Source organism: Tachyglossus aculeatus, chromosome 3, assembly GCF_015852505.1.
Source record: "Tachyglossus aculeatus isolate mTacAcu1 chromosome 3, mTacAcu1.pri, whole genome shotgun sequence".
NCBI classification, from domain to species: Eukaryota; Metazoa; Chordata; class Mammalia; order Monotremata; family Tachyglossidae; genus Tachyglossus; species Tachyglossus aculeatus.
The window spans coordinates 6,297,076-6,316,071 of record NC_052068.1 but is presented as its reverse complement, the minus strand read 5'-3'; the positions used below and the strand labels follow the sequence as shown (position 1 = coordinate 6,316,071).

The 18,996-nt window shown below is 44.2% G+C and overlaps 1 protein-coding gene across 1 annotated transcript in view; it reads left to right on the top strand.

Moving 5' to 3' along the window:
* The window catches only part of TCERG1L (transcription elongation regulator 1 like), a 295,127-nt gene that overhangs the window by 166,303 nt on the left and 109,828 nt on the right, over nucleotides 1-18,996 (top strand). Inside the window, exon 5 of the mRNA XM_038743981.1 lies at nucleotides 7,024-7,149. Within this exon, the coding sequence (XP_038599909.1) occupies nucleotides 7,024-7,149 (126 nt within the window). The remainder of the gene's footprint in view (nucleotides 1-7,023; nucleotides 7,150-18,996) is intronic.

Sequence of the window (18,996 nt, the reverse complement as noted above, 5' to 3'; positions counted from 1 at the left end):
CTTAACTTCTCTGGGCCTCAGTTCCCTCATCTGTAAAATGGGGATTAAGACCATGAGCTCCCCACGGGACAACCTCATCACCTTGTAACCTCCCCAGCGCTTAGAACGGTGCTTTGCACATAGTAAGTGCTTAATAAATGCTATCATTTAGCATTTAGCAAGTCACTTAACTTCTCTGCGCCTCAGTTACCTCATCTGTACAATGGGGATTAAGACTGTGAGCCCCCCCGTGGGACAACCTGATGATGATGATGATGGCATTTGTTAAGCGCTTACTGATCACCTTGTAACGTCCTCAGCGCTTAGAACAGTGCTTTGCACATAGTAAGCACTTAATAAATGCTATTATTATTATTATTATTATTATTATTATTAGCATTAGTAGTGTTATTATGACATTTCTTAAGCGCTCACACTATGCCAGGGACTGTGCCCTGGGATGGATACATGCAAATCGGGCTGGGCACAGTCTCTGTCACCATTTTACAGATGAGGTAACAGAGACACAGAGAAGTAAAGTGAGTTGCCCAAGGTCACACAGCAGACAAGGATTAGAACCCATGACCTCTGACCCCCACGCCCGTGCTCTATCCACTACATAATGTCAAATCCTCCCCATTCCTTCCCAAACACAAGACCTATGTATTCATCTTCTAGAGAAGCAGCATGGCAAAGCTGAGAAAGCCCAGGCCTAGGAGTGAGTTGTGGTCATGGGTTCTAATTCTGCTCTGCCACTTGTCTATTGTGTGATCTTGGGCAAGTCACTTCACTTCTCTGGGCCTCAGTTCCCTCATCCGTAAAATGGGGCTAGAGACTGTGAGACCCACGTGGATCAGAGGCTGTGTCCAATCCAATTTGCTTGTATCCACCCCAGCAATTAGTACAGAGCCCAGCACATAGTAAGCACTAGACAAATTTCACTCATTATTATCATTATTATGACTTGCGTCCTCCCCCAATCTATACTTTATTTTTAGTGTCTTTCTTCCCCACAAGATCATAAGCTCCTGAAGGGCAAGAATCATCTGGGCAAGAATCATTTATATTAATTCTACTGTCTGCTCCCAAGTGCTTTGAACAGTGCTTTGCTCACAAGAAATGCTCAATAAATGCAGTTGAAAGCTTTCCTTCCATGGGGTTGTGATCTTCAGGGAAGGCTCCATAAAGCTTGATTTTGCAGACTTGTCTTGGGCTGTGGAGGGTGTAGCTTATATATCTATAGTTTTATTTATTTATTTGAAGCTATTGATGCCTATCTACTTGTTTTGTTTTGTTGTCTGTCTCCCCCTTCTAGATTCTGTGCCCATTGCTGGGTAGGGATTATCTCTATCTGTTGCTGAATTGTACTCTCCCAAGTGCTTTGTACAGTGCTCTGCGCACAGTTAGCTCTCAATAAATACGACTGAATGAATGAATGAATGAATGAATGAATGTGATCTGGGAACTCCGTTTGTTGTGTGTATTTCGTGTGTTCCCTGCACACTGTGTGTTCTGTGTGGTCTATGTATTCTGTGTGCTCTGTGCGCTCTGTGAGGTCCGTGTGTTCTGTGTGTCCTCTGTAAGTGTCCTCCTCAAATCTGCCAAACATACACACTCCCTCCCTTCAAAGCCCTACTGAAAGCTCACCTCCTCCAGGAGGCCTTCCCAAGCTAAGCCCCCCTTTTCCTCAGCCACCCCTCCCCTCCCCACAGCACTTGTGTGTATACGTGCATATTTATTATCCTATTTATTTTATTGATGAAGTGTATAGATCTATAATTCTATTTATGTATAATGATGTTGCTGATGCCTGTTTATTTGTTTTGATGTCTGTTTCCCCCCTTCTGTGTGAGCCCGTTGTGGGCAGGGATTGCCTCTATTTGCTGCTGAATTGCACTTCCCAAGCTCTTAGAACAGTGCTCTGCACACAGTAAGCCCTCAATAAATATGATTGAATGAACTGAATGAATGAATGTATGATCTGTGTGCTCTGTTCTTTGTATTCTGTATATTCTGTGTCTTTTCATTCATTCAATCATTTTTATTGAGCACTGACTGCATGCAGAGCACTGTACTAAGTGCTTGGAAAGCACAACTGGGCAACAGATAGAGACAATCCCTAAAAAAAAAGGCATTTGTTAAGCTCTTACTATGTGCAAACCACTGTTCTAAGCGCTGGGGGAGGTTACAAGGTGATCAAGTTGTCCCACAGGGGGCTCACAGTTTTAATCCCCATTTCACAGATGAGGTAACTGAGGCACAGAGAAGTGAAGTGAGTTGCCCAAAGTCCCGGTAGAGCCGGGATTTGAACCCATGATCTCTAACTCCAAAGCCCGGGCTCTTTCCACTGAGCCACGCTGCTTCTCCTACCCAATAACGGGCTCACAGTCTCGTGTTTTCTACATACTCTGTGAGCTCTGTATGTTCTGTGCATGCTCTGTGAGTTCTGTGTGTTCTCTGTGGACTCTGAATTTTGTGTGTCCTGTCTGTTTTCTGGGCTCTGAAGGCTCTATGTGCTCTGCGATTTCCGTGTGCATTGTGTGTTTTGTGTGTGTTGTGATTTTGGTGTGTCTTCTGTCTTCCGTGTGCTCTGTGTGTTCTGTAGGCTCTGTAATTTCAGTGTCTTCTGTGGGCTCTTGTGAGTTCTGTGGGTTCGCTGTTTCATTCATTCATTCAATCATATTTAATGAATGCTTAGCACGTGCAGAGCACTGTACTAAGCGCTTGGGAAGTTCAAATTGGCAACAGATAGAGACGGTCCCTAGCCAACAACGGGCTCAGAGTCTAGAAGTCTAGTGGCCTGTGTGTCCTATTCATTTTGCGTGTCTTGTGCGCTCTGTGCATCCCCTTCCTCCCATTTCTGCATCTCCCTGTCCATGACGAGCTTACTGTCTAGATTAGAGCTCTGCATGCTGAAAAGATGATCCGGCCTTTCATTGTAACGGTTGTCCCCTGTGGACAGGGGACATGTCTGCCAACCCCCTTATATTGGACTCTCCCATGGGTTTATAACAGTTCTCCACACACAGCGCTCGATAAATACCACTGATTGATTGATTGATTGATAATAATAATAATAATGACATTTATTAAGTGCTTACTAGGTGCAAAGCACTGTTCTCAGCGCTGGGGAGGTTACAAGGTGATCAGGTTGTCCCAAAGTGGGCTCACAGTCTTAATCCCCATCTTACAGATGAGGTAACTGAGGCCCAGAGAAGTGAAGTGACTTGTCCAAAGTCACACAGCTGACAATTGGCCAGAACCGGGATTTGAACACGTGACCTCTGACTCCAAAGCCCATGCTTTTTCCACTGAGCCACGCTGCCTCTGAACCACTCAATTGGCTCTCTCTCCTCTACTTCTCCTCCCTCCTCCCCCACCTCATAATAATAATAATGACAGTGGCATTTATTAAGTACTTACTATGTGCATAGCACTGTTCTAAGCACTGGGGAGGTTACAAGGTAATCAGGTTGTCCCACGGGGGCTCGCAGTCTTAATCTCCATTTTACAGATGAGGTAACTGAGGCACAGAGAAGTTAAGTGATTTGCCCAAAGTCACACAGCTGACAACTGGTGGAGCCGGGATTTGAACCCCTGACCTCTTACTCAAAATCCCGAGCTCTTTCCACTGAGCCAAGCTGCTTCTCACCCCAACTCACACACTCCCCTCCTCTGAAGCCAATCCACTCCCTTTGCGTCACTGCCGTCTTTCTCACCATCCACCGCTTGCCCCCATCCCAACTGAAATAACGTCTCTTCCAGGAAGTCTTCCTTGATTGAACTCTCACCTCCCCATCCGATTTCCTTCCCTACTGAGACACTTAAGTTCATTCCCCTGAGAACTTTTAGTGCTCACTGCAATGGCCCCCACAGGTGCATGTTTGTAATAATAATAATAATAACTGTGGTATGTGTTAAGTGCTTAATGTGTGCCAGGGACTGTACTAAACGTTGCAGCGGTGGGGAATATGAGCCAATTGTGTTGGATACAGTCAGTATCCCACATGGGGCTCACAGTCTTAATCCCCATTTTACAAATGAGGGAACTGAGGCACAGAGAAGTGAAATGACTTGCCCAAAGTCACAAAAGTTCTCCCTCTTCTAATCAATCAATCAATCACATTTATTGAGCGCTTACTGTGTGCAGAGCACTGTACTAAGCGCTTGGGAAGTACAAGTTGGCAATATATAGAGACAGTCCCTACCCAACAGTGGGCTCACAGTCTATAAGGGGGAGACAGAGAACAAAACCAAGCATACTAACAAAATAAAATAAATAGAACAGATATGTACAAGTAAAATAAAGAAATAAATAGAGTAAGCCCGCTGTTGGGTAGGGACCATCTCTTTATGTTGCCAACTTGTACTTCCCAAGCGCTTAGTACAGTGCTCTGCACACAGTAAGTGCTCAGTGGCTTAGTGGAAAGAGCCCGGGCTTTGGAGTCAGAGGTCATGGGTTCAAATCCAGGCTCCGCCAATTGTCATCTGTGTGACTTTGGGCAAGTCACTTCACTTCTCTGGGCCTCAGTTCCCTCATCTGGAAAATAGGGCTTTAGACTGTGAGCCCCCTGTGGGACAACCTGATCACCTTGTTACCTCCCCAGTGCTTAGAACAGTGCTTTGCACATAGTAAGTGCTTAACAAATACCATCATTAGTATTATTATTATTAAATACGATTGAATGAATGAATGTAAACAGAAAGCAGTGGACCCCCGGCCCACGTCATCCCCCGGGCCTGGAATGCCCTCCCTCTGCCCATCCGCCAAGCTAGCTCTCTTCCTCCCTTCAAGGCCCTACTGAGAGCTCACCTCCTCCAGGAGGTCTTCCCAGACTGAGCCCCTTCCTTCCTCTCCCCCTCGTCCCCCTCTCCATCCCCCCCATCTTACCTCCTTCCCTTCCCCACAGCACCTGTATATATGTATATATGTTTGTACATGTTTATTACTCTATTTATTTATTTATTTATTTATTTATTTTACTTGTACATATCTATTCTATTTATTTTATTTTGTTAGTATGTTTGGTTTTGTTTTCTGTCTCCCCCTTTTAGACTGTGAGCCCACTGTTGGGTAGGGACTGTTTCTATATGTTGCCAATTTGTACTTTCCAAGCGCTTAGTACAGTGCTCTGCACACAGTAAGTGCTCAATAAATGCGATTGATGATGATGGTGATGAAGAAAAGCGGCAGAACCGGGATTAGAACCCATGATCTTCTGACTCTCAGGGCCCTGCTCTATCACTAGGCCTGCCATGCTCTATCACTAGGCCTGGCTGCCTCTCTGTTTATACTCAATAGCTTTAATATCTGTCCACCCTGCTACACTGTAAAAGCTCTGTTGATGGGACTAGGGGGTCGAGAATCATGCAAACTTACTCTGTTGGATTCTCCCCAGTGCATAGTACAGTGCTTTGCACACAGTAAGTCCTTAAAGAATATGAATGATTGAACGATTGAGTATTCACACAACCCTATCGCACCCCTATGCGCACATTTTTTAACTCTCTGGCTTACTCCTCCCTGTATTTCAAATCTAATGTCTCTCTCCACCACTAAACTGCAAGATCCTTTAAGGCAGCAATCATGTCTACTATAATAATAAGAAGAATTCTGGTATTTGTTAAGCGCTTATTCTGTGCCAAGCACTGATCTAAGCACTGGGGTAGATACAAGGTAATCAGGTTGTCCCACACGGGGCTCACAGTCTTAATCCCCATTTTCCAGATGAGGGAACTGAGTCACAGAGAAGTGAAGTGGCTTGCCCAAGGCCACACAGCAGACAAGTGGCAGGGTCGGGATTAGAATCCCAAGCCCGTGCTCTTTCCACTTAAGCCACACTGATTCCATACTATAGAAGCTTCCATACTAGAGAATCAGCGTGGCTCAGTGGAAAGAGCACAGGCTTGAGAGTCAGAGGTCATGGATTTGAATCCTGACTCTGCCACTTGTCAGCTGTGTGACCTTGGGCACGTCACTTAAATTATCTGGCCTTCAGTTACCTCATCTGTAAAATGGGGGTTAAGACTGTAAGCCCCACCTGTTCACCTTGCATCCCCCCCCAGAGCTTAGAACAGTGCTTCGCACATAGTAAGCACTTAACAAATACCATCAATATTATATAATATACTTTAATGGACTCCCCGAGCCACTTAGTACAGTGCTCTGCATACAGTAGAGCTCGTTGTGGGCAGGAATGTGTCTGTTTGTTGTTATAGTGTACTTTCCCAAGTGGTTAGTAGAGTGTTTTGCACATAGTAAGTACACAGCGTGGCTCAGTGGAAAGAGCACGGGCTTCAGAGTCAGAGGTCATGGGTTCGAATCCCAGCTCTGCCAACCGTCAACTGTGTGACTTCGGGCAAGTCACTTTACTTCTCTGTGCCTCAGTTACCTCATCTGTAAAATGGGAATTAAGACTGTGAGCCCCCTGTGGGACAACCTGATCACCTTGTAACCTCCCCAGTGCTTAGAACAGTACTTTGCACATAGTAAGCGCTTAATAAATGCCATCATTATTATTATTATTATTACTCAATAAATACTGTTGAATGAAAGTAGAGTGTAAGGTCCCTGAAAGCAGCAATCATGGCTGCCAACTCTACTGGACTCTCCCAAGCACTTGGTAGAGTGTTCTCCACACAGAACATCGCAAGCTCCTTGAAGGCGGCAATCCTCCCTCCAATTTATTCTACGTTCCCCACACCAAAGTAGAGTGCTTTGCTCAGAGTAAGTGCCCAATAAGCACAACTGAGAAGCAGCGTGGCTCAGTGGAAAGAGCCTGGGCTTGGGACTCAGAGGTCATGAGTTCTAATTCCGGCTCCACCAGCTATCAGCTGTGTGACTTTGGGCAAGTCATTTAACTTCTCTGTTCCCTCATCTGGAAAATGGGGATTAAGAGTATGAGCCCCATGTGGGACAACCTGATTACCTTCTATCTCCCCCAGTGCTTAGAACAGTGCTTGGTACATAGTAAGCACTTAACATATACCGAAATTATTATTGTTAATATTAGCTGAATGACTGATGGGTTGCTCCCTTTGTAGGTTCTCCCTCCAGAATTGAGAGCTGCTTGGCTCCCCTGTTGCCAGCTCAGCTCACGAGAGTAACAACCATCTCCACTCCAGCCGTGAGATTCGTCACAACCGATTTGGTGGAGCAAAAATCTGCAGGTATGTGTTTTAACTATCTAATTTTGCTTTGAAAATATAAGGGGCACTTAGGGGTCCTTTTCAAAAATCACAATCATTCCATGTTTGTACATATTTATTACTCTATTTATTTATTTATTCATTTTACTTGTACGTATCTATTCTATTTATTTTATTTTGTTAGTATGTTTGGTTTTGTTCTCTGTCTCCCCCTTTTAGACTGTGAGCCCACTGTTGGGTAGGGACTGTCTCTATATGTTGCCAACTTGTACTTCCCAAGCGCTTAGTACAGTGCTCTGCACACAGTAAGCGCTCAATAAATACGATTGATTGATTGATTGATTGATTGATTGATTGATTCTACCACAAAATATCCTCATCCTTCCCGAAATACAAAGTAATTTATTTTTAATATGGGAAAGACTTTTTTTTTTAATGTGGGAAAGGCATTTAGTTTTATCTCAGCCCAGAATCTAACACTGGATATTCAAAACTTGAAAACTGTGTTATAGAGCACTTTGCTTTCCTAGCTGCCTATAACCTGAAAATGTTTATGTATGCACTGTGGGACATGGCTCCGTTAATGATCTATTAATCTGGGTCCTAACCTGGCTTCTAATCCCAGCTCTGCGACGTCCCTGCTGTGTGACCTTGGGAAGGTTTCTTCACTTCTCTTGGCTTCAGCTTTCTCATTGGTAAAATGGGGATTCAATCCCTGTTTCCCCTCTCCTTAAGACTGGGAGTCCCACCCGATTGCCTTATATCTTTCCCAGCACTTTGTACAATGTTTGGCACATAGTAAGGGCTTGGCACACAGTAAGTGCTTAAAAGATGCAATCATTATTATCAACATTATAGCATTATGATCAAGGTTATTATCTATCAATAATATTAAGTGCTTACCCTGTGCAGAATGGTTTACTTGGAAGTCAGTCAGTCATATTTATTGAGCACTTACCGTGTGCAGAGTAGTGTACTAAGCTCTTGGGAGAGGACGATATAAGAATACAGCGCATTTTCTGCCCACAGTAAGCTTAGAGTGTAGAGGAGGAGACAGATATTAATGTAAATAAATAAATGACAGATATAGACTTACATGTTGTGGGGCTGGGAGGTGGGGTGAGTAAAGAGAGCAAGTCAGGGTGATGCAGAAGGGAGAGGGAGAGGAAGAAATGAGGGCTTAGTCAGGGAAGGCCTCTTGGAGGAGATGTCTCTTTAATAAGGCTTTGAAGTGGGGAAATGTGAGAATGATGAGATGGAGGTTCAATGAGAAGGTTGGCGTTGGAGGAATGAAGTGTACGGGCTGGGTTGTAGTTGGAGAGTAGCCAGGTGAGGTGGGGAGGACAAGGGGATGAACGGCTTTAAAGCCAATTCTGAGGAGCTTCTGTTTGATGTGGAGTTGGATGGGTAACCACTGGAGGTTCTTGAGGAGTAGGAAAACGTGACCTGAACCTTTTCATAGAAAAATGATCCGAGCAGCTGAGTGAAGTATTAACTGGAGTGGGGAGAGACAGGAGACTGGGAGATCAGCATGGAGGCTGATACAGTAATCAAGGCGGGATAGGAGGAATGATAGTATTAATGTACTAGCAGTTTGGATGGAGAGGGAAGGGTAGATTTTAGTGATTTTGTGAAGGGGGGACAGACAGGATTTAGAGCTGGATTAAATAGGTGGGTTGAATAAGAGAGAGGAGTCAAGGATAAGGCCAGGATTACAGGTTTGTGAGACAGGAAGGGTGGTGGTTCTGTCTACAGTGAGGGGAAACTCTTTGGAAGACAGGTTTAGTATCAATATTAATGTCTGTTTCCCCCTTCTAGACCGTAAGCACCCTGAAGGCAGGGAATGTGTCTACCAACTCTCTTCCATTGTCTATTCCCAAGTACTCCATCTATTAATCAATTGTATTTATTGAGCACTTACTGTGTGCAGAGCACTGTACTAAGTGCTTGATACAGTGCTTGCCCACATTAAGCACTCATAAATACCATTGACTAATTGATCATTTATTTATTTTGTACTTCCCAAGTGATTGGTTCAATATCCTGCACATAGAAGGTGCTCAATTAGGAATCAATTAGGCTCGCATCTCCTCCTGCCTTCAGGACATCTCCATCTGGGTGTCTGCCCGCCACCTAAAACTCAACATGTCCAATACTGAACTCCTTGTCTTCCCTCCCAAACCCTGCCCTCTCCCTGACTTTCCCATCACTGTTGACGGCACTACCATCCTTCCCGTCTCACAAGCCCGCAACCTTGGTGTCATCCTCGACTCCGCTCTCTCATTCACCCCTCACATCCAAGCTGTCACCAAAACCTGCCAGTCTCAGCTCTGCAACATTGTCAAGATCCACCCTTTCCTCTCCATCCAAACCGCTACCCTGCTCATTCAAGCTCTCATCCTATCCCGTCTGGACTACTGCATCAGCCTTCTCCTGATCTCCCATCCCCGTGTCTCTCCCCACTTCAATCCATACTTCATGCTGCTGCCCGGATTGTCTTTGTCCAGAAATGCTCTGGGCATGTTACTCCCCTCCTCAAAAATCTCCAGTGGCTACCAATCAATTTGCGCATCAGGCAGGTACTCCACACTCTCGGCTTCAAGGCTGTCCATCACTTCGCCCCCTCCTACCTCACCTCCCTTCTCTCCTTCTACAGCCCAGCCTGCACCCTCTGCTCCTTTGCTGCTAATCTCCTCACCGTCCCTTGTTCTCACCTGTCCCGCCGTTGAACCCCGGCCCACGTCATCCCCCGGGCCTGGAATGCCCTCCCTCTGCCCATCCGCCAAGCTAGCTCTCTTCCTCCCTTCAAGGCCCTGCTGAGAACTCACCTCCTCCAGGAGGCCTTCCCAGACTGAGCCCCTTCCTTCCTCTCCCCTTCGTCCCCCTCTCCATCCCCACCGTCTTACCTCCTTCCCTTCCCCACAGCACCGTATATATGTTTGTACATATTTATTACTCTATTTTTTATTTATTTATTTTACTTGAACATATCTATTCTATTTATTTTATTTTGTTAAGATGTTTGATTTTGTTGTCTGTCTTCCCCTTATAGACTGTGAGCCCACTGTTGGGTAGGGACTGTCTCTATATGTTGCCAACTTGTACTTCCCAAGAGCTTAGTACAGTGCTCTGCACACAGTAAGCGCTCAATAAATATGATTGATTGATCAATCAATAGTAATTTATGGAGCATTTACTCTCTGCAGAGCATTGCACTAAGCACTTGGGAGAGGACAGTAGAGTGAGAAGTCATGATCCCTGCCTTCACAGAGTTTACCATCCTTCTGTGTGCAAAGCACTGTGTGCAAGCAGGGCACTTGGGAGAAGACAATAGAAAAGAGTTGGTAGACACTTTCCCTGCCTTCAAGGAGCTTACGGTCTTAATATGGCTTAGTGGAAAGAGCAAAGGCCTGGGAATCAGAGAACCTGGGTTCTAATCTTGGCTCTGCCATTTATCTGCTGTGTGACCTTGGGCAAGTCACAACTTCTCTGTGACTCAGTTACCTCATCTGTAAAATGGGGATGAAGACTGTGAGCCCCATGTGGGACAATCTAATAACCTAGTGTCCCAGTACTTAGAACAATATTTGGCACATAGTAAACGCTTAACAAGTACCAGTATCATCATCTGTAAAATGGGGATTAAAATTGTCAACTCCAAGTGGAACGTGGATGGTGTCCAACCTGATTAGCTCATATCAATGCAGGCGCTTAGTACAGTGCCTAGAACATAGTAAGCACTTGACAAATACCATAAAGAAATAAAGTTAATAACCACCACTGCTGCATTCATGGAGTTTCTAATCTAGCAGGGGACACTGACACTAATTGCATGTGTGGAAAGCTGGAGGGTTCAAAGATATAATCATAATAATAATAATGATTATGGCATTTGTTAAGTGCTTACTTAAGAGCGCCAGGCACTGAACGAAGCATTGGGGTGAATACAAGCAAATCGGGTTGGTCACAATCCTTTTCCCACAATGGGCTTGCAGTCTCTATCCCCATTTAACAGATGAGGGAACTGATGCCCAGAGACTAATAATGATAATAATAATAATAATATTTGTTATGTGCTTACTATGTGCCTAGCACTGTTCTAAGTGATGGGGTAGGTAGAAGGTAATCAGTTTGCCCCACGTGGGGCTCACAGTCTTCATCCCCATTTTACAGATGAGGTAACCAAGGCCCAGAGAAGTTAAATGACTTGCCCCAAATCACACAGCTGATAAGTAGCAGAGCTGGGATTAGAACCCACAACCTCTGACTCCCAAGCCCAGGCTCTTGCCACTAAGCCACGCTGCTTCAAGAGAAGTGAAGTGACTTACCTAAGGTCCAAGCGCTTAGTACAGTGCTCTGCACACAGTAAGCGTTCAATAAATATGATTGATTGATAAAGCAGACAAGTGGCAGAGCCGGGATTAGAACCCATGATCTGAATCCCAGGCCTGTGTTCCGTCCACTTCGCCATGCATACCACTGTGACTCTTTCCCTAGTTGGCCACCTTTCCACTGAGTTCCAGTCAATCAATCAGTGGTACTTATTGATCACTTACAGAGCACTGTACCGAAAACCTGGGGGAGAAGTACAACAAAGTGAAGAATAAATCCTTCCTTTGTCCCTCGGGTTTTGCTTAGTCTTGATTGAAAAAAACCCACGTCTGCTTAGAACTATTTAGATGGCCTATAAATTGTTCTAGGCATTTGATCAATATGTTTTTTGTACAGAATCAAATGAAGAACTGTACCTAGCCGTATTTATCACAAGTGGAGACAAGCCCTGATGTTATTTTTTTTACACCTTTCCACATAAGCTAGACAAGCGTTACCTTTGTTTCCAGTTTCTTCACCACAAATATAAAAACTTTCCACGCTTTCCATAAATCATTTCACGTTCACCATTCCCGCCTTCATTGCTTATTAAAAGAGCGATTTTAGCCAAGGCCAGAAGTGATCGGTGTTAGTTGTTAATACTCGACGAGGATAGCCGAACAGCAGTTCTACTCGTTGGAACAATTCATCTCTTTCACTTGTCATAATTTCTAAGGGGAAAATCAAACCTCCAGCATGTAAAGCAATCGAGTTGAGACTTAGAAACACAAACCGTATCTGATCCTCACGAGAGTGGTACCTTGTGGCTTAATTCACTTGCTTTATCTTTTGAAGTTTTCTGAGAGTGGGTGAAGCAAAGTCGTTAGAAATCCTGCCAAATCCTAGCTGTCTTCCAAGTTTATGCCAGATTTGTTCCACAAAGACATGCTCTTCAAAGCAAAGAAAGAACCACTGTTATTTCTTCACATCGGTATTTTTGGGGAACCTGTGCTGGTAGAACAGAAATTCAAGATAAAGAAAGTAAAGACGGGAAATTGTTCTTCTGGCAATATACTCCAATTGCAAAATAAGCTCAAATGAGGCAGCCTGGCCTAGTAGATAGAGCACGGGCCTAAAAGTAAGGGTTTGTCACTTGTTGCTGTATGTCTTTGAGCAAGTCACTTCACTTCTCCAGGCCTCAGTTACCTCATCTGTAAAATGGGGATTAAGACTGTGAGCCCCATGTGGGACGGGTACTGTGTTACACTCAATCAATTTGTATCTTGTCTGGCACATGACAAGTGCATAACAAATATTTTTAAAAAATAATCAATGAGTGGCATTTACTGAGCACCTACTGTGAGCTAGGCATTGTACTAAGCACTTGGGAGAGTCCAATTGTAGCAAGTCTAATTTCTCTTACCCGCAAAGACCTTATAACTCCTGGCGTCATTCCACCCATCTACATGTTTTGTTTTGTTGTCTGTCTCTCCCTTCAAGACTGTGAGCCCGTTGTTGGGTAGGGAGCATCTCTATATGTTGCCGACTTGTACTCCCCAAGCGCTTAGTACAATGCTCTGCACACAGTAAGCGCTCAATAAATATGATTGAAAGAATGAATGAACTGGTGTGATAGATTTTTAAAGACCAATCTTCTAGACTGGTCTTCAGATGTTAGGTCCTAACGATAGTAGCAGTTGTAATAGTAATAGGGACTGTCCCTATATGTTTCCAACTTGTACTTCCCAAGCACTTAGTACAGTGCTCTGCACACAGTAAGCACTCAATAAATATGATTGATTTATTGATTGATTTAGTATCTACTGTATGCAGAGCACTGTACAAAGCACGGAACAAAAATGTACGGGTGAGAATTAGATATGTTTTCCATCCTTTAGGGTGCTCACAATCTAAGAATAATGGGGAGAGAGGAGATTGGTGACAGGCAGATATGGAAAAGGTGAAATGATAGAAACAGAAAAACAATGTGTAAGTCAAGAAGAAAGATAGAATGGATCAATGGGGAACTGTGGCGAAAGGCATAAGTTTTCTGGCTCTTCACTACTCAGAGTTCAAAGGTGGAGAGAGGGTTATGGCAACACTCTTGACTTGCTCTTCTCAGGGTGAAGCAAGGGCTCCCCCTTTTAGACTGTAAGCCCACTGTTGGGTAAGGACTGTCTCTATATGTTGCCAACTTGTACTTCCCAAGTGCTTAGTACAGTGCTCTGCACACAGTAAGCGCTCAATGAATACGATTCATTGATTGATTGCCGGGAAATCCTGATGGCTTGTGGGCTGGGCTGCTTCACACCCTTGGCTGAAGTCCTCCTGTGGTAAAGGGGAAGCAGCATGGCCTATTGGATAGAAAACAGGCCTCATGGGTTCTAATCCTGTTCTACCACATGTCTGCTGTGTTACCCTAGGCAAGTCAACTCACTTCTCTGAGCCTCAGTTACCTCATCTGTAAAATGGTGATTAAGACTGTGAGACCCATATGGGACAGGGACTGTGTCCAACTTGATTTGCTTGCATCCACCCCAGTGCTTTATACATTGCCTGGCACTTAGTAAATGCTTAACATACGCCATATTAATAAAAAATGAAAAGCAGGGCACTACTTCTCTAGATTGTAATTTCCTTGTGGTTAGAGAAAGTGTCTACCAACTCAGTTATCTTGTACTCTTCCAAGGGCTTAGTACGGTGTTCTGCACAGAGTAAGCGCTCAATCAGTACTTTGATGGCTTGATTGGTTCATCTGTCTCACAATGATGATGACAATGATGATGGTATTTATTAAGTGCTTACAATGTGCCAAACATTGTTCTAAGCGCTGGGGTAGATACAAGGTAATCATGTTGTCCCACGTGGGGCTTAATCCCCATTTTACAGATGAGGTCACTGAAGCACCGAGAAGTTAAGTGACTTACCCAAGGTCGCACAGCAGACGAGTGGCAGAGTAGGGATTAGAACCCATGACCTCTGACTCCCAAACCTGGGCTCTTTCCATTAAGCCAATGCTACTGGGATATTTTCACCCTTTGGGGTAGGGAAGCATTTGGCGAGATGGAGAGACCATTAGGTGAATACATGAGCCCTGAAATGGCAGAGTCTGTGACGTGGTATATGCCACGGGTCTCTAAGGGCATAAATTCTGAGGTGGTTGTCAAAGGAATTTCACCTGGGGAGAAAACAGGCTAACTGGAGACCATCTCCCCAAGACACATCCTTCCAAACTGCCATTTTTCCCAAGTTCTAAGGACCGGGTTCCACACACTCAGTAGCTGCTTAATCATTACTATTGAATGACCGATTGAGTGATAGCTGATCTTTTGTTTCATTCATTCATTCAATCGTATTTATTGAGCGCTTACTGTGTGCAGAGCACTGTACTAAGCGCTTGGGATATTTCAGAGGTCATTCTAGAAAACTATCTTTTAAAAGTCTCTAGACTGTGAGCCCACTGTTGGGTAGGGACTGTCTCTGTATGTTGCCAACTTGTACTTCCCAAGCGCTTAGTACAGTGCTCTGCACACAGTAAGCGCTCAATAAATATGATTGAATATATGAGTAGAAGATGCTAAATAAGACTGGTATCAATGCATTTTATTTATTGTATTTTATTTTACTTTTGTTGTATTTTTATTTTATTGCGATTTTATTTATTTGTATTGATGTCTGTTGCCCCCACTCTCGACTGCATGCTCGTTGTGGGAAGGGAAGCGTGGCTCAGTGGGAAGAGCATGGGCTTTGGAGCCAGAGGTCATGGGTTCAAATCCCGGATCTGCCACGTCTGCTGTGTGACCTTGGGCAAGTCACTTAACTTCTCTGAGCCTCAGTTACCTCATCTGCAAAATGGGGATTGACTGTGAGCCCCACATGGGACAACCTGATTGCCTTGTATCCCCCAGCGCTTAGAACAGTGTTTTGCACATAGTAAGCGCTTAACAAATGCCATTATTATTTTATTTATTGTTGTATTGCACTTTCCCAAGCACTTAGTACAGTGCTATGCACACGGTAAGCGCTCAATAAATATTACTGAATGAATGAATGCCATATTTACGGAGGGATTACTGTGTGCAAAGAGCTCGGGATTGGGAGTCAGAAGGTTCATTCATTCATTCATTCAATCATATTTATTGAGCGCTTACTGTATGCAGAGCACTGTACTATGACCTTGGAAAGTACAATTCGGCAATGGATAGAAACATCTCCTACAGAACAACGGGCTCAAGGTTTTATTACCAGGTATGCTACCAGTCTGCTGTGTGGATTTGGGCAAGTCACTTCACTTCTCCGGGCCTCAGTTACCTTATCTGTTAAATGGGGATGAAGACTGTGAGCCCCACGTGTCACAGAGACTCTGTCCAACCCGATTTGCTTGTAATAATAATAATAATAATGATGGCATTTATTAAGCACTTACTATGTGCAAAGCACTGTTCTAAGCACTGGGGAGTTTACGAGGTGGTCAGGTTGTCTCACAGGGAGCTCATGGTCTTCATCCCCATTTTATAGATGAGGTAACTGAGGCTCAGAGAAGTGAAGTGACTTGCCCAAAGTCACACAGCTGACAAGCGGCGGAGCTGGGATTTGAACCCATGACCTCTGACTCCAAAGCCTGTGCTCTTTCCACTGAGTCACGCTGCTTGTATCCACCCAATAATAATAATAATGGCATTTATTAAGCGCTTACTATGTGCAAAGCACTGTTCTAAGTGCTCTGGAGGTTACAAGGTGATCAGGTTGTCCCTCGTGGGGCTCACAATCTTAATCCCCATTTGACAGATGAGGTAACTGAGGCACAGAGAAGTTAAATGACTTGCCCGAAGTCACACAGCTGACTGTTGCCGGAGCCGGGATTTGAACCCATGACCTCGGACTCCAAAGCCCGGGCTCTTTCCACTGAGCCATGCTGTTTCTCCCCATCACAATTAATGAATGCAGAGCATGGCCCTAAACGTCTGGGAGAATACAGTATAACTGAGTTGGTAGACATGTTCCCTGCCCACAGTGAGTTTACAATCTTGAGTGGGACACTGATACAAATAAATATGTTCATATATTTATGAATATAAATAGATATTTATATCTATCATCTATAATAATAATTATGTCTATAATAATATAGATATAATAATTATAATTATTATTATAATGGCATATATAAAATAATTATATCTATTATTTCTAGATATTATCTAGAAATAAAGATATTCACATAAGTGCTGTGGGGCTAAGGGAGGGGATGAATAAACGGAGCAAGTCAGGGTGATGCCGAGGGAAGTAGGAGTAGAAGAAATGAGAGTTAGTCAGGGAAAGTTTCTTTGAGGAAAAATGGTTTTAGTAAGGCTAGCCACTAGTCTTCATAGGTAGTTGTTAGTTACCCCAGCAGAAGGTTGAGATGGAAGGTTAATTTGGGGATTTAAAGTCAATCTTCAATGGTTTTGTCAATGGTTTTCCAAGTGAAAGGGTAGAAAGGGTCAGTCATCTTTCTTTTATCTTGAATATTACTTGCAGACCCAGATTATTTAGGGGAGCCAAACCTGCTTTATATTGGTTCATGTTTGTTATTTGAGTTATGAGTCTTCCAAACAACCTTGTCCCTCAGCACCTTAATGCAGTTCAAATTGACATGGAATACTCCAAGGCCTTCCCAGGTAACTATAGAAAAGTGATTTATACTGTTTTCGTTACACACAGAATCATAACGATGCTTGTGGGGCCCCAACACTAGAGAATAAATATAAATAACGTATTTTGCAGTATAAACAAATATCAGTCAATCGATGGGATTTACTGAATGCTCACTGTGTGCAGAGAACTATGCTAAGCATTTGGGAGAGCACAGTACAATTAGAGTTGGTACATATGTTCACAGGCAACAAGGAACTTTAGTCTAATGGGGGAGAAGAATGCTATGATCATGTGCAGATAGGAGAGGAAGGAAACATGGATATTGAAAATAAATAAGTGTTTAAGTTCATTCACTCATTCATTTAATCATATTTATTGAGCGCTTACTGTGTGCAGAACACTGTACTAAGCGCTTGGGAAGTACAAGTTGGCAACATATAGAGACAGTCCCTACCCAACGGTGGGCTCACAGTCTAAAAGGGGGAGACAGAGAACAAAACAAAACATATTAACAAAATGAAATAAATAGAATAAATATGTACAAATAAAATAGAGTAATAAATATGTACAAACATATATACATATATACAGGTGCTGTGGGGAGGGGAAGGAGGTAAGGCGGGGGGGGATGGGGAGGGGGAGGTGGGGGAGAAGAAGGAGGGGGCTCAGTCTGGGAAGGCCTCCTGGAGGAGGTGAGCTCTCAGTAGGGCTTTGAAGGGAGGAAGAGAGCTAGCTTGGCAGATGTGGGGAGGGTGGACATTCCAGGCCTGGGGGAGGATGTGGGCCGGGGGTCGACAGCGGAACAGGCAAGAACGAGGCATGGTGAGGAGATTAGTGGCAGAGGATCGGAGGGTGAGGGCTGGGCTGTAGAAGGAGAGAAGGGAGGTGAGGTGGGGGGTGGGGGGTGGGGAGGTGATGGACAGCCTTGAAGCCAAGGGTGAGGAGTTTTTGCCTGATGCGTAGGTTGATTGGTAGCTACTGGAGATTTTTGAGGAGGGGAGTAACATGCCCAGAGCGTTTCTGGATAAAGACAATCTGGGCAGCGGCGTGAGGTATGGATTGAAATGAGGAGAGACAGGATGATGGGAGATCGGAGAGGAGGCTGATACAGTAATCCAGACGGGATAGGAGGAGAGCTATAATCAATCAATCGTAAATAAAATTAAGTCCTGGGCGGTAGATACAAGATAATAAGGTGGATCATAGTCCCTGTACCACAAGGGCCTCACAATTTTAATCCCCATTTTAGAGATGAGGAAACAGAGGCACAGAGTCAGACAATTAGTCAATCATATCTTTTGAGCGCTTACTTTGTGCAGAGCACTGCACTAAGCACTGGGAAAGTACAATACAAGAATAAACACATGCCCTGCCCGCAGCGAGCTTGTAGTCTAGAGGACAGAGAAGTGAAGTGACTTCACCAAGATCACACAGCAGATGAGTGGTGGAGCTGGGATAAGAACCCAGGACCTTCTGACTGTGTCTGCCAACTATGTTGTACTCTCCTAAGTGCTTCGTACAGTGCTCTGCACACAGTAAATGCTCAATTAATTCCGCTGACTGACTGATCCTGCTAAAAATACTGCAAATACTCGATTGCCAACTCTGTGGAAGCAGGGAGGAGACTCTTCTGTCCTACGGAATAATAATCATAATAATGATGGTCTTTGTTAAGCGTTTACTATGTGCCAGGCACTGTACTAAGCGCTGGGGTAGATATGAGCAAATGAAGTTGGATACGGTCCCTGTCCCACGTGGGTCTCACAGTCTCAATCCCCGTTTTCCTGATGAGGTAAATGAGGCCCAGAGAAATGAAGCGACTTGTCTACTGTCACACAGCAGACAAGGGATGGAGGCAGGATTAGAACCCAGGACCTTCTGACTCCCTAGCCCATGCCCTATCCACTATGCCATGCTGAT